At 42.6% G+C, this 27,563-nt stretch overlaps 1 protein-coding gene and 1 long non-coding RNA gene across 3 annotated transcripts in view; one reads left to right on the top strand and one right to left on the bottom strand.

Moving 5' to 3' along the window:
* Positions 1-16,338, bottom strand: part of LOC147346051 (uncharacterized) — a 30,991-nt gene extending 14,653 nt beyond the window's left edge. Inside the window, exon 1 of the long non-coding RNA XR_015153873.1 lies at positions 16,206-16,338. This is a non-coding gene — a long non-coding RNA (uncharacterized LOC147346051). The remainder of the gene's footprint in view (positions 1-16,205) is intronic.
* ABHD3 (abhydrolase domain containing 3, phospholipase) overlaps positions 1-27,563 on the top strand; it is a 49,859-nt gene that overhangs the window by 19,840 nt on the left and 2,456 nt on the right. The window contains exons 5-8 of one of the 2 annotated variants that reach the window (XM_086373015.1): positions 19,638-19,750; positions 23,568-23,741; positions 26,166-26,214; positions 26,294-26,459. In XM_086373015.1, the coding sequence (XP_086229141.1) occupies positions 19,638-19,750; positions 23,568-23,741; positions 26,166-26,214; positions 26,294-26,459 (502 nt within the window). Of the gene's footprint in view, positions 1-18,950; positions 19,227-19,637; positions 19,751-23,567; positions 23,742-26,165; positions 26,215-26,293; positions 26,460-27,563 lie in introns of those variants that run through there. The other variant, XM_086373016.1, reaches the window with a different exon arrangement.

Here is a 27,563-nt window from a genome sequence, read left to right on the forward strand (position 1 = left end):
ATATATCAGTTATGTCTTTTCCTATTGATGTTCAGCAATAGAAACAACCCTGTGATTTATGTGAGGGTAGCCACCATGATCCCCATTTTCTAGATGAAGAAAATGAGGCACAAGCAGGCTAAGAATGTGCCCTCACCAAGAAATTCAGAGCCAGGATTCAGACCAGGTAGGCTGACTGTGTGCTTATGTTCTTGACGTTTGTGCTGTGCTCCTTCTTATTGCTCAAGAAGTGCTAGGAATTCTCCCAGAAACGGAGGGCCAGATTTTGAAGAGTCATGTGTAGAACCCCAAGGAAGAGTCATGTGTAGAACCCCAAGGAACCTAGTGTTGAACCATTAACTCTTTCTAAAGTCTCTTTTATGGACGTATAATTGACATATAAAATAACCTGGTCATGTTTTAGAAAGAAAACTGCAGCAGAAAAGTGATGGAGGGGAAGGAGGCTTGGAGGCTTGGCAATTACTAAAGATCTATTCAGAGTGTGAGGGGCTTCCCTAGTGGCTCAGTGGTAAAGAATCTGCCTGCCAGTGCAGGAGATGCAGGTTTGATCCTTGGGTCAGGAAGATCTCCTGGAGAAGGGAATGGCAACCCACTCCAGTATTCTTGCCTGGGAAATCTCATGGACAGAGGAGCCTGGTGGGCTACAGTCCATGAGGTCACAAAGAGTTGGACACCAAACAACAAACATCAAGAACATAAGCACACAGTCAGCCTACCTGGTCTGAGCAACCAAACAACAACAATCCAGAGTGTGAATGTAGAGGTCGGGGAAGAGAACAGAAATGAGGGGGTTTTCTGGGGCAGAAAGAATAGTATTCATTGTATTGTGGGAAGTGGAGAGGAAGGAGTCAATGTCAGCATGTCTAGTTTTGCTGAATTGTAAAAGGCTAATATGGTGAAGGGTAATATTTGCCGAAATAGGAAATGTAGGAGAATTTACAAGATTTGAGTGTTATCAAAATGACAAGTTCAGTTTTAGATGTTGGGGATGCTTTGATGTCATCCAGGTGAAAATTTCTCGTAAACACTCAGATGTACTAGACTGGCTGTCAGAAGAGACATACAGGCTGGAGAAAGGCATCATGGATTATGGGTATACAGTGGAACCAGGAGGTCAGGAGTGGATGAGAGTGCTTAGGAACCATTGGTCTAGCAAAGGATAGACTCTTAGAACATGAAAAACAGGAAGGAGGAGAAAAAAAGATGAAGAGGAGGAAGCTTGGGAAAACTTCTGCCTGAGCATTTACATTTAATTGGAAATTTACTTTGAAAGAAGGCAGCAACCCAGTAACTTTGAGCCATAAATTTGCACCTACATGCTGTCATGTTCGACTCTGCCTGCCAGGTTCCTCTGTCCCTGGGATTTTCCTGGCAAGAATACTGTAGTGGGTTGCCATTTCCTCCAGGGGATCTGCCCAACCCAGAGATCAAACCTGAGTCTCCTGCATTGCAGACAGATTCTTTACCTCTGAACCACTGGCAAAGCCCCATAAACTTGCATAGATAAAAAAAAAAAATCTCCACAAGAATACTTCAGCAGATTTTACAAAAGGATAATAATTAGATAATTTTTTTTTTTTTACTTCTAAAGAACTCACTGAGTTCTAAGCAGGAGGATAAGAGAAGCTTGGTCTCTGGCGTCTTTTACAGTGCCTTGGTTGAATTCTGATGAACTGATACCCCCAGCAAATATCTGTATCCTAAACGCTAATTTGATCTAACTTTAAAAAGAATAGGATATCAAATGACTTAAATGTAATGACTAAGATCATGGCATCCAGTCCCATTACTTCATGGCAAATAGAAAGGGAAAAAGTGGAAGCAGTGACAGATTTTATTTTCTTGGGTTCCAAAATCACTGTGGATGGTGACTGCAGCCATGAAATTAAAGGATGCTTGCTCCTTGGAAGAAAAGCTATAACAAGCCTAGACGGTGTATTAAAAAGCAGAGATATCACTTTGCTGATGAAGTTCATATAGTCAAAGCTATGGTTTTTCCAGTAATCATGTATGGATGTGAGAGTTGGACCATAAAGAAGGCTAAGCACTGAAGAATTGATGCTTTTGAACTGTGGTGCTGAAGAAGACTCTTGAGAGTCCCTTGGACAGCAAGGAGATAGAACTAGTCAATCCTAAAGGAAATCAACCCTGAATTGGAAAGGCTGATGCTGAAACTGAAGCTCCAATACTTTGGCCACCTGATGAGAAGAGCTGACTTATTGGAAAATACCCTGATGTTGGGACAAATTGAGGGCAAGAGGAGAAGGGGGCAACAAAGGATGAGATGATTGGATGGCATCACTGACTCAATGGACGTGAGTTTGAGCAAATTCTGAGAGATAGTGAAGGACAGGGAAGCCTGGCGTGCTACAGTCTATGGGATCAAAAAGAGTGGGACATGACTTAATGACTGATCAATAACAAAAAATGAAATATAATTTAATATATATTTGTACCCAAATGGATCACAAAAACGAATTGCCAATATTGATTGTTAGAGCTGGCTTTGATATTGAGAGCTCTTGAGAGCCTTTCTTCTTTCTGCCTTAGAGCTATGAACAATGACTGTTTCAGACTAGAGGAACTCTATGAGTATTTATACCTTCCCTGTTCCAGAAATGACTGAATATAGCCCAGACCCAGAGTAAGTAAGACTTTAGGGTAGTCATGATAAAGAACAAGAGATGAATCAGCAAAGATCAAACAGGGAGAGGAACTGACTCGAACTGAAATTAATCCAAGAGAGCTAGCGAAGGTGACATAGAATTTAGGGTAAGCCATTCTCTTAGGGGGGGAAGAAAAGCAAGAGGAAAAGATTTGCTGAAATAAGTTGGTGATATACTTAGAATTTATAGAGGTGGTTATGGCCCCTGCAAAGCAGAATAAGAAAGTAGAAATCTTCCAGCACCATATTGTCCTTATTTTTAATTAGTCTTTGCAAGATTGAGAGAAAGCCAGAAGCCTTGCTTGCTGGGAAATGAGAAGCCTGCGCTTTTCCCTCTCTGGGCCTCTGGGCTGTGGAAGACAGAGAGTCCCAGTCTTAGTAGACTAATCCTCAGATATCCCTGCAGGCATCCTCAAGGTGGACAGTGCCTTTTCTCAATTTTCTGCAGGTTGGTTTTCAAGGTCAGGAATCCAGGAAGCCAAGTTATACACAAACTTCCTCATATTAGTGATTACTTTGGGAACTGTCATGTTCCCAGCTTAGTTTAGGAATGATGATTTACAAAGAACTCAGTGAAACCTGAGTTTGTTAAAGGTTACACTCCCTCTCCTTTTATTTATAGGGTTATGCAGATTTCTATGTCCCTAAACCCAACCAGAAAACCCTCTCAGCCACTTTGGAACATATTCTGGGAGTTTCTCAAAAACTGAAAAATTGAGTTGCTGTATGATCCAGCAATGCTGCTCCTACGTATATATACAAGAAATGAAAATATTTATTCATACAATAACTTGTACACACGTATTTATAGCAGCATTATTCATAGTAACCAGGCTTCCCAGGTGGCACTAGTAGTAAAGGATCCATCTGCCAACGCAAGAGATGTAAGAGATGAGGGTTTGATCCCTGGATCGGGAAGATCTCTTGGAGGAGGAAATGGCAACCCTCTCAGTATTCTTGCGTGGAGAATCCCATGGAGAGAGGCACCTGGTGGGCTACAGTCCATGGGGTCTCAAAGAGTCAGACACGACTAAGCACACACACACACATTCATAATAACCAAAAGATGGAAGGAAACAGACGTCCATCAGCAGACAAATGGATAAATAAAATGTGGTACAGCTAGGTCATGGATTATAATTCAGCATTAAAAAATAAATAAAGTACTGATACATGCCACAATATGAAAGAGACTTGAGAACATTATGCTTAGTGAAAGAGATAAAAGCCAGATAAAAGATCACATACTATATAATTTCATTTATAATTCTAAAATATTCCAAATAGACAAATCTGTAGAGATGGAAAGTAGTTTAGTGGCTGCGTTGGGCTGAGGAAGCGGGAGTGACTGCTAATGGTGGAGGGTTTCTTTGGGGAGTGATGAAAATGTTCTAAAATTTTGATGATAGTTGTACAATTCTAAATATACTTAAAAAATCCACATCTTAAATGGGTGAATTGTATGCTAAGTGAACCACGCCTCATAAAGTTCTTAAAAAGAAAAGGCTTAGGGCTTCCCTGGTGGTCCATTGGTTAAGACTCTGTTTTCCTATTGCAGGGAGCCTGGGTTCCATCCCTGGTCAGGGAACTAGATCCTACATGCTACAGTTAAGACCTGACATGGCCAAATAAACAAATAAAAACAAATAAATATTAAAAAAAGAAAAGAAAAGCCTCCTTCAAGTACTTTCCAGTTCAAGTTAGAGCTGGTTCAATGGGTTCGGGAGAGGGTTAACAGTGGAGCAGAAGCCAGAAAATACTTTTAAATACTTTGAGTGAAAGTCATTCAGTCATGTCTGACTCTTTGCGACCTCATGGACTTCAACCTGCCAGGCTCCTCTGTCCGTGGGGATTTTCCAGGCAAGAATACTGGAGTGGGTTGCCATGCCCTCCTCCAGGAGATCTTCCCAACCCAGGGATCCAACCCAGGTCTCCCGGGTTGCAGGCGGATTCTTTACCGTCTGAAACACCAGGGAAGCCCAGAAAATGCTTTAAAACCATGCTACTCCAAACGTGGTCTCTGGACCAACTTCCAGTTTTCAAACTATCGGACACCATTGCTAACAGGATGAGAGAATGTGAGCCAACTTCAGCTCCAAGCACTCTGCCGAGGTGAGCTGATTTTTTCTTTCTCATAGAAACACTGTCTGGGTGAGAGAAGCAGCGCACTGATTTACATTCTGACATCAGCCCCTTATCTCACCCTGGCCTGGCACTTTAAGTAGCTCTGCTTCAGGGATCCTCTAATCCAAAAAAAAAAAAAAAACCACAAAAAAACCCTCATTTAATAAATGAGGACACCTCTGGAGAAGTGGGCTGACAGGCCTGAGGTCGTAAAGCTGATTAATGGTCTTAGGGCAGGAACTCCGACTGTCCAGTGTCTTAACATTTCAGCTCTGGCTTTTGGTCAAGTCAGGCTGAAAAGCTGGGGGTTGAGATAAAGAAGGTTTTCGAAGAGAGGGATCTTGCCTCAATCTCCAATGCTTTGGATGGTTAATTAAGGACTCAGATCTAGAGAAATATGCTCTTGTTCCCTGCTGAGCTTCTTCCCTGCTGAGCTTTTCCACCTTGGAAGTTAATGGGGTAGGTGGGATTTAGGAAATTCACAAGGGATAAAGGACTTGCTGGAGGAGGAACATACAGTGCATGGCAGGCCAGGGCACAGTTCAGACTCTCACCTTCAGGCACCGCCTTTCCCATACCCAGCCATTGTGTGCCACCCACGTTTGCTCTTTCCTAAATGCTTCCCCAGATAGCCTCTTCTGCTACCTATCACAACAACCCTTGAAGGTCATCAGTCAGGTGTGGATATGAGTGTGTTGAATCCTTTAGAATTTTCTTCTAGTACTGATAGGTGCAGTTCAGTAATATCTTGTAATATCTCAGTATTATCAATGTTATGAGGTGGTATCACTCACTAATATCAACTCTTGGTGGGTGTGCAAAAGATTGTACACTTCTCTATAGTTAAACAGTTTTCAGTGAACTAGAGGGAAGTTGCTATATAACACAGGGCACTCAACCTGCTGCTCTGTGACAATCTGTTGTTCAGTCTTTAAGTAGTGCCCTACTCTTTGCGACCCCATGGACTGCAGCATACCATGGACTGCAGGACTGTGACAACCTAGAGGGGTGGGAAATCCTATGGACAGAGGAACCCGACATGCTGCAGTCCATGGGGCTGCAAGGAGTCAGATACGACTTAGCTACTGAACAACAGCTAAGAGGAGTGGGATGTTGGGGTGGGGTGGGAGGAAGGTTCCAGAGGGAGGGGATGTATGTATACTTATGGCTGATTCATGTTGTTGTACGGCAGAAACCAACACAACATTGTAAAGCAATTATCATCCAATTAAAAATAAGTTTGAAAAAGAATTTTAGGAATGGTATATCTTTAAGGAATAACAGTTATAATTTTAGGAGCAACAATGATGTGATAACCAGCTACCATTTATTGAACGGTTTCTTTGTGCCGTGTTAGTCAGTCGTGTTTGACTCTTTGTGACCCCACGGACTGTAGCTGGCCAGGCTCCTCTGTCCATGGGATTCTCCAGGCAAGAATACTGGAGTGGGTTGCCATTTCCTTCCGGGGTTCTTTCTGATAGAACCCGGGTCTCTTGCATTGCAGGTGAATTCTTGACCATCTGAGCCGCCAGGGGTTTTGCTGTGAGCTGTTTAGCAGTACTTCGTGCGCTGCAGGCAATCCCTGTAGAACTAGACGTTCCTCTTCCCCAGTCACTCTAGGTAGGCTTTGTCATTCTTGTCACTGCAGCCTCCTCCTTTCTTGGCTCAGCTCTCACCCTGGTTCTTTATTCCCTTTGAGCAGTTCCTTCTCAGCCCTGGCTGCACAGTAGGATCCTCTGAAGAACTTCGAAAAATCTCTGATCTCTGAATGCCATCCTCCAAAGATTCTGATTCATTTGACCTGGGGTGGAGTCCCCGGGTCTGTTTTTGTCCTAACGCCCTCTTTCTGTAGGCCTGGCTGAAAATCACTGTGAGGTGGTGCGGAGTCCCAGGTTTCTCAGGATCCTGATCTGAGAACTCCTGTCTGTGTGGCTGATCTGCTCTAAGCCACTAACAAACTGTGCTCATTTATCAGAGTCGCTTTGCAGCATGACTGCGTAAGCATGTGTGATAGCCATCCAGAATGTTGGCAGGAACACGGCATACAGGCTATCTTGGCCTCAGAGTTGGCCAGGATATTTCCTGGGGCCCTTTGTTTTGTGGTTGGTTATTTTAAATAATTAAATTCTCAGGCATATTTGGCTACCTGGTGGTTTTGTATGTCTATCCACGGAGGTGAAATGATTATTCACTGTAGAGCTGGTTTTGCTTAGAGATGCACATACATTTGTTTTCTCTGACTCCTTATTTAACAAACTCAGCTTCCAGAAATAGGGTCACTTTTCCTAAGAATGATTCAGGCAGCTCACTAAGTACTGGACTGGGAGTGGGTTGAGTGAAAAGAAAACAATACAACGACAAAAACGGGGAGAGCAGTTAAGAAGTGTCAACTAAAAAAGATGTGCAACTTGAGAGTTGTGAGTTAAGTTTTATTTGTGGCAAAATGAGGACTGCAGCCCGGGAAGCTGCATCCCAGATAGCTCTGAGAGACTGCTCCAAAGCGGCTAGTGGGGGGAAGTCAATATATAAGGTTTTGGTGAAGGGGGAGTTCAATACCATGAAGCACTCATTTTACAAAAGGTTTTTTGTTAGTCATGAGGATCTGATGTCACCATGAAGGGATTTAGTACTTCTCTAGATATGAGGAGATGCCAGGATTGAGATCATAAAAATCTGTTCCTAAAAACATACAACTATCTAAAGTCCACCAGATTCCCTGGAGCCCAGCATGCCTCACTCCCCTGCCGTCCCTCAGGGGTTGTTGCAGGTCAACAGCTATAGCAGCATGGGGCTCAGTCTCCGGAGAGGCAGCGGGCAAATGCCTTTGTTGTTCAGTCGCTGGCAATGCTCTTGGTAAGTGCCAATTTGTAGTTGACAGAAGCATAGTTAGTCCTATTATAAATGGATTATCCCTTTTGGGGTAGCCTACATCCGCACAAGATTTCACAGAGTTTATTTAAGCATCATCATATCAAAGTACAGACCTTTAAATGCTAGTAAGAAGACTGTAAAATGAAGTATCTTAAGCTCTTGATGTTTACCAAGACATTAGAGTAAATGTGAAATGTAAGTGATTTTAAAAAAGATATTTGTGTACCTTTTCCAGTTTTATTTTTTTCTGGGCAGAAAACTGAACTCTTTTTATGAGCTGGCCTGGTTCAGTGTAGGATATGCGGCAGGCATTGAAAGGTCCCGGGTTATGGCTTTTTCTTCAGATTAACAAATTAATCTGCTCCCAGAATAGCTAGGGAGAGTCAGGCTATCCGATTAACAGGGTGAATTTTAATTTTTTCTATACTCCCCACATTTTTTAAAGGAAATTTGCATTTTATAAAACAAATGACTTCTAAATCAGGACAAGAAAATTCTCTTTCGGGATAAGGAGAAATCACTGTGTCTACTTTTTGGAAGTTATGAGTAAATTAGATATCATTCATAGATAAATATAAAATATATGCTTTATTCTTTTCTGATCTATTATGTATAAATAATTTATAGTTAATTTTACTACATTATTCTCATCAAAGCTTTTTTTAAAAACTAACTTCTGACAGTCATGTACACACTGCTTTATTTAAAATGGGTAACTAACAAAATCCTATTGTATAGCATATGGAACTCTGCTCAGTGTTATGTGCCGGCATGGATGGGAGGGGGTTTGAAGGAGAATGGGTACCTGTTTACGTATGGCTGAGTCCCTTCCCTGTTCACCCGAAACTATCACAACATTGTTAATCGGCTATATCCCAATATGAAATGTTTTGGTGTTAAAAAAAAAAAAGAAAATTAACTCTAATAGCCATTTAAGAAATTACTATTGTTTCTGATAATAGTTGCAGTTGAACAATATGAATAATCTTGGTTTGTAATTATCATCAAATTATTCTAACTTGTAAAAATACTTATGTCCAATGTCTGCTTGAAGGTTATCTCTCCTTTAGATTTTTCTGCATTTTTGAAGAATACCTTTCTCATTCTCTTTTTCCTATAAAAGGAGTTCATCACTCAATTGAATCCTGCCAGGTCATTCTTCCTTCCTTTAGTGATTAGATGTGGCTTACTTTACCTCTGTTCTGGAAGCATGAAATAAGGCAAGGATTACTGCAATATGATAGTTGTTAGTAATAATATTAATAGTAGCCCCTAGCAACTGGGGCTTCCCTGGTGGCTCAGATGGTAAAGAGCCTGCCTGTAATGCAGGAGACCTGGGTTCAATCCCTGGGTTGGGAAGAAGAGAATTAACTAACATGCTTTATCTAAAACGATGTTACTATCATTTATTAACACATATATGTGTAATCTAGAAAGATGTTACTGATGAACCTGTTTGCAGGGCAGTGAAAGAGACAGAGACAGAAAGAGCTGACTTGCAGACATGGCGGAGAAAGGAGAGTGAGGCAGATTGAGAGAGTAGCACTGAAACATGAACATCATCATAGTAAAATAGATAGCCTGTGGAAATTTGCTGCGTGAAGCTTGGGGCTCAAATCCGATGCTCTGTGACCACCTAAAGGGTTGGTATGGGGTAGGAGGTGGGAGGGAGGTTCAAAAGGGAGGGGACATGTGTATATTCATGTTGATGTATGGCAGAAACCAACACAATATTGTAAAGTAATCATCCTCCAGTTAACTTAATTAAAAAGATGCTATAAATTTATATCTTCAAATCTGAAGAAAATTTCTGCCAATTTGATGTATTACCCCCCATAAATGTCTTCGCTGTGTGTCCTGGATGAATTCTTTCTTTAGTGGGAGTGAAGTCCTATGAAGAAAGCATACGATGTTTCCTGCTGGAGCCCCGTCAGGTAGTGAGAGGTTGTGTGATAGAACTACATAGTTTTGCGTGTCTGAAGTTACCAGGTCATCTCACTTTCCATCTTGTGTGTTTCCGTGTAATCTGACAAGTGTTTAATGACTGTCCGAGATGGAGAGGAGTCATAGTAAGAGAGAGCGCCTCACATATATCACAAGGGCTGGGAGCAGGCTGGCCAGGACAAGTCGGGATAGAATTGGGAAAGGCTGTGAGTTCCTTGGGATAACAGGGGCCAAGTCTGACCTTTTGTCTGATGTTTATTGAATTAGTTCAAGGCATTTCAACAGGCAGAGCTGACCTTGCAGGCCATGTGGCAGAAGTTTACACAGGTGGCAAGGGCATTGAGAAACTTAGCAGACGAGAGAGGGGCAGGGTCCATGGCCCAGAATCCATACAGATGGAGGAACACTGAAGCACAGGGCTGGAAAGGTGACTGGGCATATTAGGAAGGGCCTCAACAGGGGACTTCGTATTTAATTCAGTCGGCAATGGAAAGCTAATGGAGCATTTTAATCAGAAACTCTGTCCTGATTAGAGCTCTAGGAAGATTAATCTCGCAGTGAGTGGGATGTGTGATTATGGATGGTTATTAGGAAAGGCTAGGAGTTAACCATGTCAGAGGGTATCACCTCATGGTCCAAGCGAAAGGTACAAAGGCCTGGGAGCTGAGAAGGCTGGTGCCACACCCCTCCCATGACTTTTTCCTCTTGACACGTACCATTCCCATCTAGCTTACCTGATGGCTTCCCACCGCAGGCACTCGCATCTCCAACAGTGGCGGTGGGAGGGCCCCGAGCCACAGAAGGCTGCTGAGCCTGTACTGAGGGCAGACCAGGTGCCGGGGGGTTAATCTCCAGGATGCCTCCACCAGTGGTGAAGTTAACTGTGCGTGCTTAGTCGCTAAATCGTGTCCGCCTCTTTGCAACCCCATGGACTGTAGCCCGCCAGGCTCCTCTGCCCATGAGATTTCCCAGGCAAGAATACTGGAGTGGGTTGCCATTTCCTTTTCCACCAGCTCCCTTGCCACTCGGTTGAGATAACTTTGAGCTTTGTTCAACAGTTTTCCAAAGTGCCCCAATGGGACTGAATCCCAGTCATGCACAGCCACAAACTGCTGGCTAACATTCCTGATTGCTTCCTACCCGTTCTGACTCACCACTCCCCTGCTCCCACTCACTGCTATACCTTCAAATGAACCACTCACCTTTGTCCCAGAGGCCTTCTGAGAGAATCTAATATACCAGGTCTTTACTCGAGTAGAAAGAAGGGATTGCCTGTGTGTCCTGCAAAGATTCTGGAGAGGAAGAAGCTATAGGACTTGGAAGTGTATTGACTGTGGGTTAAGGGAAAGGAAGAAGGCAATGTCACCTACAGTTTTAACTAAGAAAATGCAGACATCATTCATAGGAAAATGGGAAGTTAGGGGAAACATTAGTAATTTTCATGAAGAGATAAAAGGGTTTGCTTTGGGGCATTTTGAGTTTGAAGTACAGATAGTACTTTACTTCTAGAACTTTAGAATTTGCATCTGGAGCTCAGGAAGAAGGAAGAGCCTGGGGATTCAGGTTTAGTTGGAGCCAAAGGCAACAGGAGAAGGGGGCGGAAGAGGATTAGATGGTTAGATAGCTTCACCGACTCAATGCACATGAATTTGAGCAAACTCCAGGAGATAGTGAAAGACAGGGAAGCCTAGCGTGCTGCAGTCCATGGGGTCAGAAAGAGTTGGACACTACTGAGTGACTGAACAACAAGAGGTATTTGGTGAAGCTGTGAAGGTAAACGGGACCTCCAGGAGCTGAGTGTGGACCAGAGAATGAACAGATGCAGGCCTATGACAGAACTTCCGGAACTGAATCCTCCCTTTTGGGGTGGTAGGAAGAATGACAGGAACTAGCAGGAAATGGAAAGCCAGTGGCCGGAGGAGGATGGGACACAGTCATCACGGGAGCCTAGGGAAGGGCTGGAACCAGGCAGATGAGGCCAGAAAGGCTCTGTGTGTGCTGAGTTTCAGAATGCTGGGAGCTTTGATCTGTTAAGGGAGTGTAATTTCCTCGGTTTTGTCTCATCACAACAAAAATTTGAAGCGATGGACGTTAAAGCCCTTGGCAGATCACAGCTCTCAGATAGTGTTACAGCACAGTTTTATTTAGATAAAGGAAAATACATCCTCGAGGCCTGAGCGCATGCGGACCCAAAAGACATGAAGAGAAGAGGGAAAGAGAGCATGCACGTGCGGGAGAGAGACCCTGGCCTTTTGGCTCCTCTTTTTATATGTTTTTTCCTCCCCCTGGGCCTGCCCTATGTAATTGGGCTAGCCAGGAGTGCTGTTTGTTCTACCTGAGGGCCTCGATCCCGTCCTCGGACCTTCCTTTCTTCTATTTTCACGGGCTTTTCCCTTCCTTGTCTTTTAGCCACCGCCATTCTGGACTGCTTTTTTCTATTCTAACTACCTAACATTCCCCCCTCAAGAGATGGGAGGCCCAATTCTTTGGGAATAGGGGCATCAAGGTCTTTCTGGCTACTTCCTGCTGAACTGGGATGGTGAGGGGCATTGGGCCTCCCCCTTTTTCTAGTCTCAGGCCTCAGAGTCCTTATAGCGGTGTCCATCTAACGGTCAGTGATATTTTCCATGGTCAGCGGTAGTTTTATATATCCTTGTTGAACTTGCACTGCATGCTGTGGCTTGTTGACCTGGGCCAAGACAAAATGGATTCAGTTCAGTTCAGTTCAGTTGCTCAGTCGTGTCCGACTCTTTGCAACCCCATGAATTGCAGCACGCCAGGCCTCCCTGTCCATCACCAACTCCCGGAGTTCACTCAGACTCACGTCCATAGAGTCAGTGATGCCATCCAGCCATCTCATCCTCTGTCATCCCCTTCTCCTCCTGCCCCCAATTCCTCCCAGCATCAGTCTTTTCCAATGAGTCAACTCTTCACATGAGGTGGCCAAAGTACTGGAGTTTCAGCTTTAGCATCATTCCTTCCAAAGAAATCCCAGGGCTGATCTCCTTCAGAATGGACTGGTTGGATCTCCTTGCAGTCCAAGGGACTCTCAAGAGTCTTCTCCAACACCACAGTTCAAAAGCATCAGTTCTTCAGCACTCAGCCTTCTTCACAGTCCAACTCTCACATCCATACATGACCACAGGAAAAACCATAGCCTTGACTAGACGGACCTTAGTTGGCAAAGTAATGTCTCTGCTTTTGAATATGCTATCTAGACAATTGATAATACATGGAGCAATCATAAGCAGCATCAATATGGCATAATAAGGACTAGTAGGGGCATTAGTCAACTCCAAATTCCCATTGCCAGGATGGCTCAAGTGCCTTCTTATTCAGGGATCAGAAGATCTATCTCCTGTCTGTTTTGAAGTACAACCCCTGCCAAGCCGTTGGCTCTTTAGAGCTGTCCTGAGAAATCTTATCCCCAGAAACTAGATTTTGGGGGTGTTCATTAGAATGGCACTCATTTGCAGTCCTGAATAGGTATCTGAGATCTCTGGGGGCTCACAGGTGTATTGAGTATCCTCTTCTGTTTTCTTCCACGGCTTGACTCGTGAGTAGGAGTCATGTCCTGGTACTTTGACTGCTGTAGGGGTAGAAAGTATTACAGGGTAGGGGCCCTTCTATGTGGGCTGGAGTTGAGCCTTTGGGGACCCATCTTTCCAGACTTTAATTAGGACTTGAGTCCCTGGAGCATATAGTGGTGACCTGTTAGAATCTTTTGGGTCCTGGTTCACACCCCACAAGCGTATATCCTGTTGGAATTGACCAATGGCCATGGTATAAGACTGGGGAGTCTGAGCCTCTGGATCTAGGAAGAGGTCATTGACATAAACAAAAGGTCTCCCATATAGCATCGCATAAGGACCAAGACCAACCTATTCCTTAGGGGCAGTACGGATGTGGAGGAGAGCTACTGGTATGGAAGCTCCTTTCCATCCCAGGGAGGTCTCCTGGGTTATCTTTTTTATCACTGATTTTAAGAATTGATTGGCTCTTTCTACTTTTCCTGAAGACTGAGGGCTCCAGGTACAATGGAGATAATAAGTAATGCCCAGTGCTTTAGAGACACCTTGGGTGACCTTAGAAGTAAATGATGTCCCACTGTCACTTTGTGATGACCTGGGCAGACCAAATCTTGGAATGATTTCATGGAGCAGATTTTTTATCACTTCCTCAGCCCTCTCAGCCTGGGTGGGAAAGCCTTCAATCTATCCTGTGGATATATCTATCATGACTAATAGGTATTTATACCCTGGAGGAACTGGCATCTGAGTGAAGTCCATCTGCCAGTCCTCTCCTGGGTGGGTCCCACGTCGTTGGACGGGCTGGGCCAGCTGGGGTCTTTGAGCTCCTTGGGTGTTGTTAAATTGGCAAGTGAGGTAAGAGGAGACCACTTGCCTTATAGTCATTTGGAGGCCTGTTCTTCTGAAAGACCTTTCTAGTAATCTTTGGAGGGTCTTTTCCCCTAAATGAGTGGTGGCATGTAAGCAGTTAACCAACTTCCACTGGAGGTTCTGAGGCAGAAAAAGGAGTCCCTCCTTTTGGAACCACCCCATATGATCTTCTTGAAAGCTCTCACTCATAGTTTATGAGTCTCACCTTCAGTATATGAAGGAGTTTCTGGCAAATTAGTCTGCGGAACTAAGGTGGCAACGCCTATTAGGTCATTGTTCTGTAATGCTGCTCTCCTAGCTGCCTGATCAGCTGCTTGGTTCCTCCGTGCCACTCCATGCTCCCTTTTCGGCGTCCTTTACAGTGGGAGACTGAAACCTCAGTGGGCAGATGGACCACCTCCAAGTCTAAGGATTTGATCACCATATTTGATTGGGGACCCTCAGGTGGTCAAGTGGCCTCTTTCTTTCCAAATAGCAGCATGTGCATGTAGCACCAGAAAGGGATACTTGAAGTCAGTGTAAATGGCTACTCTTTCTTTCTCCCAGCCCTAAAGCTAGAGTCGGGGCTATGAGCTTAGCTAATTGGGCTGAAGTACCTGGTAGCAAAGGTTTAGCCTCTATGGTCTCAAAATTGGAGACCACTGCATACCCAGCTCTTCTTTTTCCGTCCAAGACAAAGCTGCTTCCATCAGTGTACCAGATTTCCTCAGGATTGGTCAGAGGATCTTCTGACAATCCCTCTTGGGGTTTTGTCCATTGGTCCAAGGTTTCTAGGCAAGAGTGAAAGGGGGAGAGCCCTCAGGGGTAGGCAGGAGGGTGGCTGGGTTAAGAACCTCACAAGGGGATATAGTGAGGCCTGGATTTTCCATCAGCACTACTTGATATCTGAGGATTCTTTGATCAGTTCAGTTCAGTTCAGTCACTCAGTCATGCCCGACTCTTTGTGACCCCATGAATCACAGCATGCCAGGCCTCCCTGTCCATCACTAACTCCTGGACTTCACTCAAACTCATGTCCATCGAGTCGGTGATGCCATCCAGCCATCTCATCCTCTGTTGTCCCCTTCTCCTCCTGCCCCCAATCCCTCCCAGCATCAAAGTCTTTTCCAATGAGTCAACTCTTCACATGAGGTGGCCAAAGTATTGGAGTTTCAGCTTCAGCATCAGCCCTTCCAATGAGCACCCAGGACTGATCTCCTTTAGGATGGACTGGTTGGATCTCCTTGCAGTCCAAGGGACTCTCAAGAGTCTTCTCCAACACCACAGTTCAAAAGGATCAGTTCTTTGGCGCTCAGCCTTCTTCACAGTCCAACTCTGGTCCACACAGTCAAAGGCTTTGTCATAGTCCATAAAGCAGAAATAGATGTTTTTCTGGAACTCTCTTGCTTTTTCCATGATCCAGTGGATGTTGGCAATTTGATCTCTGGTTCCTCTGCCTTTTCTAAAACCAGCTTGAACATCAGGAAGTTCTCGGTTCACATATTGCTCAAGCCTGGCTTGGAGAATTTTGAGCATTACAGAACAGCTCCAAGGCACTGTCAAAAGACAGAAGAGTGAGTGCTTCCCCCGTGGTTGGGATGATCCTCCCACTCATTAGCATATGAATTCACCCAGCTTGCAAAACCTAGCCAGACCAATTCCTTTGGTGGAAGCACTTGCCCTCTGCAATGGTCCACACTCTGAAGAGTGTACTTCTCTCTGAATCCTAACAAATCCACCTCTCACCTATCTCTGTGTCTCTCACTGAATTTTTGCAATGAGACATCAGAGCCTGAGCTTCATTGGGTCCTGAAGCCACTCATCATGGGTTTTGGCCAGGCTTAAGTCCCAGGAGAGAGGAGCTGAAGGATGGGAGGAAAAAGCAGAAGAAAAAACGTGCCAAGGAATCCCCTTCATAGCCTGCTGGAAAATCTGCTGAATACCTGACCTGTGCTCACAGTTTTCATTGGCTTGATCCTTGGCACAAAGAAGATTAAGGACAGAAGAACCCCCACCACCTTGGGTAACAGCTACTGGGGCTCAGCAGAGAGTGGAGCCTTAGGGACATACTGAGAAGTAGCCTCTCCAGAGTCCCTACTTGTGCCCACTGCCGCTCGCCTGTTCGTGGCGGGGTTTGAGGAAACAAGAAACGAGAGATTTTAAAGGAATAAAGATTTTGTTAGGCATATGTCCCTCCAGCCATAGCACCGAGGGCCTCCTACCTTAACCGGAGGTCTTCTGGAATCTGAGACAGCCATGTGAGCTTTCTGCTGAGTTAGTTTTTCCCTGTTCCGGTTTCCAGCACGCTGGGCTTCTTGTCACTTCCCCTGCACTGGGTTTTCTTCACGTTCTGCTTCCACCATGGGAGCTTTCGCTGAGTTGGGCTCCTGCTTTGCTTGGCCTCCTCTTTGCAGGGGTCCGCGTCCAGGTTGTTTCAGCCAGGTTAAATAGATGTTAGGGGAGTGTGTAATTTCCTTGGTTCTGTCTCATCACAACAAAAATGTGAAGCGATGGACGTTAAAGCCCTCGGCATGTCACAGCTCTCAGACAGTGTTGCAGCTCAGTTTTATTTAGAAAATAAAGGAAAATACATCCTCAAGGTGTGAGGGCATGCCAACCCAAAAGATGCGACGTGAAGAGAGAGGGCGCGTGCGCGGGAAAGAGAGCGAAAGAGAGCATGTGCTCTCAGGAGAGAGACCCCTGGCCCTTTGGCTCCTCTTCTTATGTTTCTTACCACCCCCCAACCCCCACCCCCCGGGCCGTCCTATGTAAATTGGGCTAGCCAGGAGTGCTATTTGTTTTACCTGAGGTCCTCAGACCTTCCTTTGTTCTATTTTCGCGGGCTTTTCCCTTCCTTGTCTTTCAGCCACCGCCCTTCTGAACTCCTTTTTCCTATTCTAACTAGCTAACATTTCCACACCAGCGTTATTGGTTTCCAACTCAGTGTAATCCATTTGGGAGAAAAACATTAAGGGAAAGAGAAGCTCCTATCTCTGAGGGTCCCAGATAATCGATTTGCTTATTAAACATCTCATGGAATCCTAGTGCTTTATGATAACTAGTTTACTTACTACAAACATAAACCCTGAGCTTTGCTACTTTGTGACTTTTGGTAAATTACCCAACCTTACTGAGCTTTGGGTTTCCCACTTGTAAATAAGGAAACAGCTGTTATCCACAGGCATTCCTGGCACTAAGATCCTAATAATTTTCCCTGGCCATTTTTAATCATACCCTAACTCTGTGTGCAGAGAAGGCGATGGCACCCCACTCTAGTACTCTTGCCTGGAAAATACCATGGACTGAGGGGCCTGGTGGGCTGCAGTCCATGGGGTCGCTAGGAGTCGGACACGACTGAGCGACTTCACTTTCACTTTTCACTTTCATGTATAGGAGAAGGAAATGGCAACCCACTCCAGTTTTCTTGCCTGGAGAATCCCTGGGACGGGGGAGCCTGGTAGGCTGCTGTCTATGGGGTCGCACAGAGTCAGACACGACTGAAGTGACTTAGCAGCAGCAGCAGCAGCAGCAACTCTGTGTGTGCTTTCCTGGTGGCTCAGTGGTAAAGAATCTGCCTGCAGTGCAGGAGATGTGGATTCAATCAGGAAGATCCTCTTGGAGAAGGAAATGGCAACTCATTCCAATATTCTTGCCTGGAGAATTCCATGGACAGAGGAGCTTGGTGGGCTATAGACCATGGGGTTGCAAAGAGTCAGGCATGAGATTAAACCACCACCACCAACTCTGTGTGTATGTTCATGTATCTGTGTGTGCAAGTGTGTATACACATGTATACACTTACTTCACTTGAAGCCTGCATAACAAGAATATGTGTTGGTAACTGTTTATATTAAATAATACAGAAAATTTAAAGCTATGCAGTGTGAATAAACACAAATACAGTAAAAATGCTAAAGGATATTTTTTTCACCTGAATTTTTGTGACAAATTCTGCAGTTACTATGAATAAGCATGGTAGTAGACATTGGTCTGTTTAGATTTTACATTGAATTTGTGCCCCTCAAATGCATTTAATCACAAAGTATTTTTGGAAGTATCTCAGCTTCATCGTGTATTAGCTGTTCTTGAGTTTACAGGAATTATTTAACCTCTCTAAACTCAATTTTCTATTAATAACTCAGTTTCCTAAATAGGATCTGCCTTGGGGTTTTGTGGGCACAAATTTAATTATTCAATAAGTGTTAGCCATTGTAAATCCTGTGAGGTTAACATTTGTCTTTTGGAGAGTTTTATATTTGCAGATCTCAAAAAGATGGTAGTAGGAAATAGGAGTGTTTTAACCTTGAGTTTAGTTGCAGGGATCAGTGAAAATTGAAGTTTTCTCAGACTATGCATTAGTGATTGAATGGTGGGTGACACATAATCTTCCAGTCATATTTTATTGGAATATTACCATCCGGGTTGTACAGATAACTGGTTTTGGCTTTTTTATTAGGGCAATGTTACCAGATTTATCTCTTTGTTGTTAAGTTTCTAGTTATTTTATCTCATGCATACTTTATTCATGCACACACTCTCACATACATTGTACAGACAGGATTGCCCTCTGTTCCCAGATCTCAAATAAAGCATCTGTGAAGCTTTTCTGCTGGAAACAGAGCCCTTATTGATGGAGTTCACATGAAAATCATTTGTTTTAATGCATTATGTATTGAGGCATAATCAGCTTTACATATTTTAACATTTTAAGTGTCTGTTTTCAGTGTAGCGCAGCTGGGGTTATATGGAAGTCTTATTGTAAAAGAAAATATCTAATTAATAAAGCAGACTGCATGTTGCTTGATCTAGAGTGAAGGCAGTGTCAGAAAAAAAATCACACTCCTTCACTGGTAGACAGCATTCAGGTTATACCTGAGCAGGAAGGAGTTACAGTTTAGATTTTTTTGTGGATTATTGAAAACCTTTTTTGTTTGCTTGATTGTGTTGTTGTTTTTTTTTTTTTTTAGTAAGAATTACTTTGGGGCTTGCCCAGTGGCCCAGTGGTAAAGAATATGCTTGCCAGTGCAGGAGACAAGGGTTTGATCTGTGGTCCAGGAAGATCCCACATGCCATGAAACAGCTAACTGCCGCCGTATGCTGTAGCTACTGAAGCCTGCACGCACGTAGAGCCTAGCTGGAGTAGCGCCTGTTTGCCACAACTAGAAAAAAGCCTATGCAGCAATGAAGACCCAGCACAGCCAAAAATATAAATAAATAAATAAAATTATATATTAAAAAAATAATTGCTTTGGCATTGTCAGGCCTAAATTGTTGTTGGTTTCCTATAAAAAAGTATCGTTCTCCACTTTTTCTTCCTAAATTGACTCTGTTCTTTAGTTAGAGACACATTTGAATAGAGTATTGCATATCTGTCTAATTTAAGGTATTTATATTGGTCTTGTCCCATTTCCCTCCAGACTTCCTTGTGTGATTAGAGTCTTTTGTTAGTGCCAACTCGGGTAGTACTGACTCTAAATGGCATAAATTTGAACTGCAAGACAGAAAATGGAAAATTATCCTGACTCATATAGTGTGTGCAAACAAAGGTCATTTTCTTCCAGTTATGACTTTTTGCTCTTTTTTACATTTCTGTGTTACACAAATGATTCCCCTCCCAATTTTAATTTTTGTGCTTTACCTGTTGTTGCTTGCAGACGCCAAGGACTTACTGTTGTTCGAACACTGAAGACTTGGAGACAGTCATTCACCACGTCCACAGTCTGTACCCTTCTGCTCCATTTCTGGCAGCAGGAGTGTCAATGGGAGGGTAAGATTTTTCCTTTCTAAAATGTCCTAGAGGGAAGTGGTCCTAGTGCCTGTCTCTTTCTGATGACCATAAGCTAAATGGGCATTTAAAAGCAAATGTTTGGGTTGCTCATATTTTATCACATATGGTTGGATGAAAATGTTAGTTGCTCAGTCGTGTCTGACTCTCTGCAACCCTACAGACTGTATGTAGCTCACCAGACTCCTCTGTCCATAGTATTCTCCAGGCAACAATACTCAGGTGGGTTGCCATTCCTTTCTCTAGGGGGATCTTCCTGACTCAGGGAGCGAACCCGAGTCACCCTCATTGCAGGTAGATTCTTTACCATCTGAGCCACCAGGAAAGCCTAGCCTCATTTGTGCTAATTTTTTGTGTGTTTTTGTTGTTGTTGTTGTAGTAATAGTGAGCTTTAATAAAAAACAAAATTTTTATTATATGGCATTTTGCTGTGCTTAGAGGACCTAAACCATTGTCCAAAATCAGCAAACACATGGAAACAGAAAATATTTTTTCTTAATTCTATAGTCAATGTATCTGTCAATTTTCAAAATGTCTTGCGAGCATGCTTACTTGAAAATGAACAGCTTTACAAATGATGGGCTCTGAAAGATTGGCTCTCACCGTAGTTTTTTAGACTCTGATAAGCATAAAACTAAGAAGCAAAGAATACGTTTCTTACATTAGCATGGAAGGTCGGACTTGACCTACTAAAAAGGAAGAAGTCTGAATCAGGGCAGAAAACCCAGACAAAATCTGTGAATTGTGCTTAAAGAAAAGTATTTCACTTTTTCCTTTGCCCCACAATGAGAACCTTAAAGGACAGGGTGGCAGCTGAACTTTCTTCCCTTAGTCATATAAATTCTTGAATTTTTAAAAAGCCAGACTTTATGTAAACAGGCCCTGATTCTTTATTCAGAGGCTCCTGGGAAATGCCTATTCTTGTCGAGTTGAAGTCTCAGTGCCTGAAGGCAGAACTTGACCATTAGCCTTTGCAGCTGGTTGAATATTAATGTCTTGTAAATTGTTGAAAGGGAAGTCCCCTTTCTAGTTGCCTAGCACTGTGACATGTTCCCAAGTGGGTTTACCACTCTGGGATGTGGTTTATAGGTTGATACATTTTTTTCCTTTTGGAGATGCAGCAGACAAAAGCATCTAAGACCCTTATGCCCAGACTGGGTGATCCCCACGCCTGTTATGCCTGGGGCCAAGCAGCAGTTTGAGCCAGAACTAAGTCTCACCAAGGAATCCACGCTGCTCGAGACCTGGTCACATTCCAGTCTCCCATTGGGTTCCTAGACTAGCTTTAAAAATGTATAGAAATTTCCAAGTATATATGAGTAGAAAGAGTATGATTCCTCATAAATATTCATCTCCCCAGCTTCAATGACTGTCAATTCAAGGATAATCTACCCTCCATTCCTTCTCAACTCTGATTACATTAAAATAATTTTCAGACATCATTTATAGAGATTTATGGGTCTCTGACAGGTAGAGTCTCTTAAGAAACAATAACAACAACCCACCACAGTGTATTATTACACCTGAACAAAGCTAACAGTAATTCCTAAATGTCATCAAATATTCGATGTCAGTATTTCATTTCACTGTCAATCTGTTGGCTGGTTTTTACAGTTTGTTTGAGGCATGAGCCAGATAAAGTCCACATATGGACAGATTATGTCTCTTAAATCTCTTAATCTGTGAGTTCTTTATCTTTTCTATCTGCTTTTTTTTTTTCTTGGTGAAAAAAGGGAGTCTTTTTCTTATCAAAGTGACATGGCCTTTTTATGGGGTGATATCTTGATGTTATTTTACTCCTGAGTAATAACCAGGAAGTGTCCCCACCTACTCGGTCACAGCTATTCTTGGTGCTTCCTGCTCCTTCAAGGTTCGTTTCTAGCTCTTTCAGTTTGCCCTTTACACCAGCCTCACAGAAACCTCTTGACTGCCAGCCAAAGAATTGGGCCACCACAACTAGACACTGGAATGACCCCTTTGCAGGAGAGAAGCATTATCCCTTAACTAGCTTAGGGAGCTATGTACAATAAAAAAAGGAATGCAGTCGTTATGAAGAGTTGTTCTCAAAAGGGAAATCTCCAGCCTGAGGTCTCTGCCCTGGATCAGGAAATCACTGAAGGAGATTCTGACATGATGGAAATGCTGAAGCTCTTGGTTTTTGGCATCTGTCCAGCCTGCAGGTCACTTAGTCTACAGCTGGGATGAATTTCAAAACACAGCGTGGAGCCATTTCTGTCTTTTTGCTGTAACATTTCCAACAAACCTCATTCAACAACAGCAAAAATACCCAAAAAACAGCAAACCCCGAAATCTCCATTTTTGATCTAATATCTCTCATTCACTCTGTAGTCCATCTGGGTTGGAAAAAAAAGAATGAGAGAGAATTTTTACTCATTTCAGAACCTGAGCAATTGGAGAAATAAAGGATGGAAAATAGAAACAGAATTTATACTATTATCCTTTCTCTTAGTTGTAAATGTCAAACTTGGATTTCTGGTGTACTGTGTTACATTCCATGCTTGTCCCTTTTACCAAAGTAAAACTAGAGTAGAATCAGGAAAAATGATAGAACAAAAGGAAAAGAGGAAAATATGTGAAAGGAGATAAGGACAAACAGCAGGAGGGAGCAGGAAAAGAAAACAAGTGACTTTAGGGTTGATTGCTCTGCCACAATTGAGGAAGTCTAACTCTAGACAAGGAGCTGTAGGGAGCGAGGTGTGCATGTGTGCCAAGTTGCTTCAATCATGTCCAGCTCTTTGTGACTCCATGGACTCGAGCCCGCCAGGCTCCTCTGTCCATGGGATTTTTCAGGCAAGAATACTGGAGTGGGTTGCCATGCCCTCCTCCAGGGGATCTTCCCGAACCAGGGATCAAACCTGCATCTCTTATGTCTCCTGCATTGGCAGGCAGGTTCTTTATCATTAGTACCACCTGGGAAGCCCAGGGAGCAAGGATGCACAGACAATTGGAATGGCCATCCAGACCAATTACTCCGAATCTCAAGGTGAGACCCAGATCAATCAGTTTTTAAAACTCCTCAGGTGACTTCAGTGTGCAAACACATTTGAAAACCACTCCTTGTGATTTTTCACCTGTGCCAAGCATTGGCAAACCACAACCTGGAGGCCAAATCTGACTGTTTTTGTGCAAGAGCCAAGAATGGTTATTATATTTTTCAATGGTTGGAAAAGAAGAATTATTTCACGACATGTGAAAAGTATATGAAACTCAAATTTCAATGTCCATATATAATATTTTATTGAAACACAGCCATGTCCATTCCTTCACACATGTCTACGGCTGTTTTAAAATACAGTCACAGGGTTAAGTATTGATGGTTGTGACTGAGTTTTTAGGGCCACCAGAACCCATTTGCTTTGTGGCCCTTTATAGAAAAATTTGCCTGAAACACTCCTCCCATAATAAGTTGAATACTCAGCTAGGGGGCCAGGGGCCAGGGAATTGCAAAGTTTTAATAGACCCCAATATAATTTTCAAAAAAGAAAACCACTCTTACGATGGATTTTCCTGATGTTTTACCTCCAAGAAAGATACACATTTAACTAACAACTGTATGCTTTGTCCCATTCTCAAATTCCCTATCCATATTTATCCATTCTCAAGATAAATATGTGAACAGAAGGAAAGAAAGAAGGTATTTTCACGGTTTTCCAAGATAAAGGGTTAGACACACTGGTTTATATGTTTCTTCTCCGTGGTTAAAAGTCCACAATTAGAAACAGGATGTCTTGTGATATAGAACGAATTAATCACTGTGTTCTGTTTTTCCTCATTTTAGAATGCTGCTTTTAAATTATTTGGGCAAAATTGGACCAAAAACTCCTTTGAAGGCAGCTGCAACTTTTTCAGTTGGTTGGAATACCTTTGCTTGCTCGGAGTCACTGGAGAAACCACTGAACTGGCTGCTTTTTAATTATTATTTGACAACTTGCCTCCAGTCTTCCGTGAATAAGTAAGTCATTTTAAACACCTAATGTCTCCAAATTTTTCGGAGTAAGTGCCACAGTAAAATGTTTTAGAGGACAACACTGCTAATGTATATATATATTTGTTATATGCACTATTATGTTATATACAGTAACAAATTAATCCTTCAATTTCAATATGTACAAAAATAAAAAGATTTTATGTATAAGCTAAAAATATAGATAAGAGCTCTGATGTTTTCTTTCTGTACCACAATGTACCTTGTACAACCTCTAGTCTCTGTGCCCCATTTTGAAGATCACCATTTCATTACTGTTCTAAATTATTCTAAAAGAATAAAAATATTAGTATTGAATGTGTTGAATAACTATGGGCTATTTCCCTGGATTTTCTACTTGTTGCTAATCTTATTAGTACCTAATTCTCCCCTGGGTAGTAACTAATGTGTTAAGTGTTTTCAGAGCTAAATAATGTTTTTTAAAGCTTGTGTTATGAACATAATATGTTTTAGAGGCTTAGGAGCATGCCCCTAAAATATGGATATTCTCAGCCCCCACAATTCTTAACATTACCAAAATATTATCTGTGAATTAGTTTTTTTCTGAAATTGTTTCAGTTCAGTTCAGTTCAGTCGCTCAGTCGTGTCCGACTCTTTGTGACCCCGTGAATCGCAGCACGCCAGGCCTCCCTGTCCATCACCAACTACCGGAGTTCACTCAGACTCACGTCCATAGAGTCAGTGATGCCATCCAGCCATCTCATCCTCTGTCGTCCCCTTCTCCTCCTGCCCACAATCCCTCCCAGCATCAGAGTCTTTTCCAATGAGTCAACTCTTCGCATGACGTGGCCAAAGTACTGGAGTTTCAGCTTTAGCATCATTCCTTCCAAAGAAATCCCAGGGCTGATCTCCTTCAGAATGGACTGGTTGGATCTCCTTGCAGTCCAAGGGACTCTCAGGAGTCTTCTCCAACACCACAGTTCAAAAGCATCAATTCTTCGGCACTCAGCCTTCTTCACAGTCCAACTCTCACATCCATACATGACCACAGGAAAAACCATAGCCTTGACTAGACGGACCTTTGTTGGCAAAGTAATGTCTCTGCTTTTGAATATGCTATCTAGGTTGGTCATAACTTTCCTTCCAAGGAGTAAGCGTCTTTTAATTTCATGGCTGCAGTCACCATCTGCAGTGATTTTGGAGCCCAAAAAAATAAAGTCTGACACTGTTTCCACTGTTTCCCCATCTATTTCCCATGAAGTGATGGGACCGGATGCCATGATCTTCATTTTCTGAACATTGAGCTTTAAGCCAACTTTTTCACTCTCCACTTTCACTTTCATCAAGAGGCTTTTGAGTTCCTCTTCACTTTCTGCCATAAGGGTGGTGTCATCTGCATATCCGAGGTTATTGATATTTCTCCCGGCAATCTTGATTCCAGCTTGTGCTTCTTCCAGTCCAGTGTTTCTCATGATGTACTCTGCATATAAGTTAAATAAGCAGGGTGACAATATACAGCCTTGACGTACTCCTTTTCCTATTTGGAACCAGTCTGTTCTTCCATGTCCAGTTCTAACTGTTGCTTCCTGACCTGCATACAGATTTCTCAAGAGGCAGATCAGGTGGTCTGGTATTCCCATCTCTTTCAGAATTTTCCACAGTTTATTGTGATCCACACAGTCAAAGGCTTTGGCAAGTCAATAAAACAGAAATAGATGCTTTTCTGGAACTCTCTTGCTTTTTCCATGATCCAGTGGATGTTGGCAATTTGATCTCTGGTTCCTCTGCCTTTTCTAAAACCAGCTTGAACATCTGAAAGTTCATGGTTCATGTATTGCTGAAGCCTGGCTTGGAGAATTTTGAGCATTACTTTACTAATGTGTGCTGCTAATGTGAGATGAGTGCAATTGTGCGGTAGTTTGAACATTATTTGGCATTGCCTTTCTTTGGGATTGGAATGAAAACTGACCCTTTCCAGTTCTGTGGCCACTGCTGAGTTTTCCAAATTTGCTGGCATATTGAGTGCAGCACTTTCACATAATCTTTAAAAAAAATAAATATATAAGTAATCTTTAAAAACGAGTCTTCAGAACAATTACCTGCTATTATTCCTGCTATGTCTGATTAAGTAACTATTTTGTTGTTGTTTATTGTTATTTAGTTGCTAAGCTGTGTCCAGTTCTTTGCAACCCCCTGGATTCCTCTATCCATGGGATTTCCCAAGCAAGAATATTGGAGTGGGTTGCCATGGCCTCCTCCAGGGGATCTTCCCCACCCAGGGATCAAACCCACATCTCCTGCACTGGCAGGCAGATTGTTTACCACTGAGCCACCAGGGAAGGTCAATAAATATTTTATTGAGTAACAACTTTATGTCCTGTGCCAAGTTACTTATTATTAGGTGTGTTTGAGATGGGAATGACTTTTTTATTTTTGAAATTTTGTTTCCAGGCACCGGCATATGTTTGTAAAACAAATTGACGTGGATCATGTCATGAAGGTAGGAGAGAAACTTTATGTAATACTTTTATTTCCTCTTTTGATGCCAAGAACATATATAGTTGGTTTCTGTTTTTCAGGCTAAATCCCTAAGAGAATTTGATAAGCGATTCACTTCTGTCATGTTCGGCTACCGGACAATTGATGACTATTACACCGATGCCAGTCCAAATCGTAGACTGAAGTCAGTAGGGATTCCAGTGTTGTGTCTGAATTCTGTGGATGATGTTTTTTCACCCAGTCATGGTAAATTAACATCTTTGTATACCTTTTGACATGAATCAACTGTTTAAAAATAATGTTCTTTGTGGGAAAATACAATAATAAGAAACAAAATGTCACTCATATACTGGTTTCCACTGTGATAAACAGAAAAAAAATAGCTTGATACTCATAATTTAGTATATAAATGCTTCAGATCACTTTAAACATTTTCATATATTCTTCTCTAGTCTACTGTGAGAGCCTCAGAACAAATTATGGCTCTCAGTATTTTGCTTGTATTCATTCTTACAACCTTTCCTTCTTATCAAATATCTGTTCTTTGGACAGGCTATGTTACAGTATCTCTACCTCAAGAGTACATTGACATAGTTGGCCTTTTCTTCCTGAGGTTCTTATACAGAAAGCTTTGTAAAGGGGAATATTACTCCCCTTTTAAACCTAGAAGAGAGCTTGAGACTTTATTAATAAGATGTCCTTGGATAACTCAATGAATGTAGCACATTCAGACAATAAAGTCATATTCGAAGGCAAAGAGTTTGTTTTACCCCGGATACTGTATAGAAGAAAATTATGCACAAGTTAACTTCCTCATTCTCTTAATTCAAGATATACAGAATTTTGTAACAAAGGTATACGTACCTGTGTTCATACATTAAAGCAATGTAAGATGCCTATCAGAAATCATACCTATCTTAAGGATAAATAGATTTGACCTCTAATTTTTTTCTAATGAAACTTCACAAAGCTTCTTATAAAACCTTTTCTTATTTCTCCCCTAAATATTTAAAAAAATTTTCCCCAAGTACTGTATTAAACTATTCTGAGTACCAACACAGCACATATGTATTGCCAAAATTTCATAAAATCCCCAGTTTTTTAAAAATGTCACTTTACCATCTCTCTGAAGAAGTGAAGTGAAGTGAAGTGAAGTCACTCAGTCATGTCTGACTCTTTGTGACCCCATGGGCTGTAGCCTACGAGGCTCCTCAGTCTATGGGATTCTCCAGGGAAGAGTACTGGAGTAGGTTGTCATTTCCTTCTCCAGGGGATCTTCCTGACCCAGGGATTGAACCTGGGTCTCCCGCATTGTAGGCAGATGCTTTACCGTCTGAGCTACCAGGGAAG

Source organism: Bos grunniens, chromosome 24 (assembly GCF_055505025.1).
Source record: "Bos grunniens cultivar Pamir isolate PY7600 chromosome 24, Bosgru_T2T1.0, whole genome shotgun sequence".
NCBI lineage: Eukaryota > Metazoa > Chordata > Mammalia > Artiodactyla > Bovidae > Bos > Bos grunniens.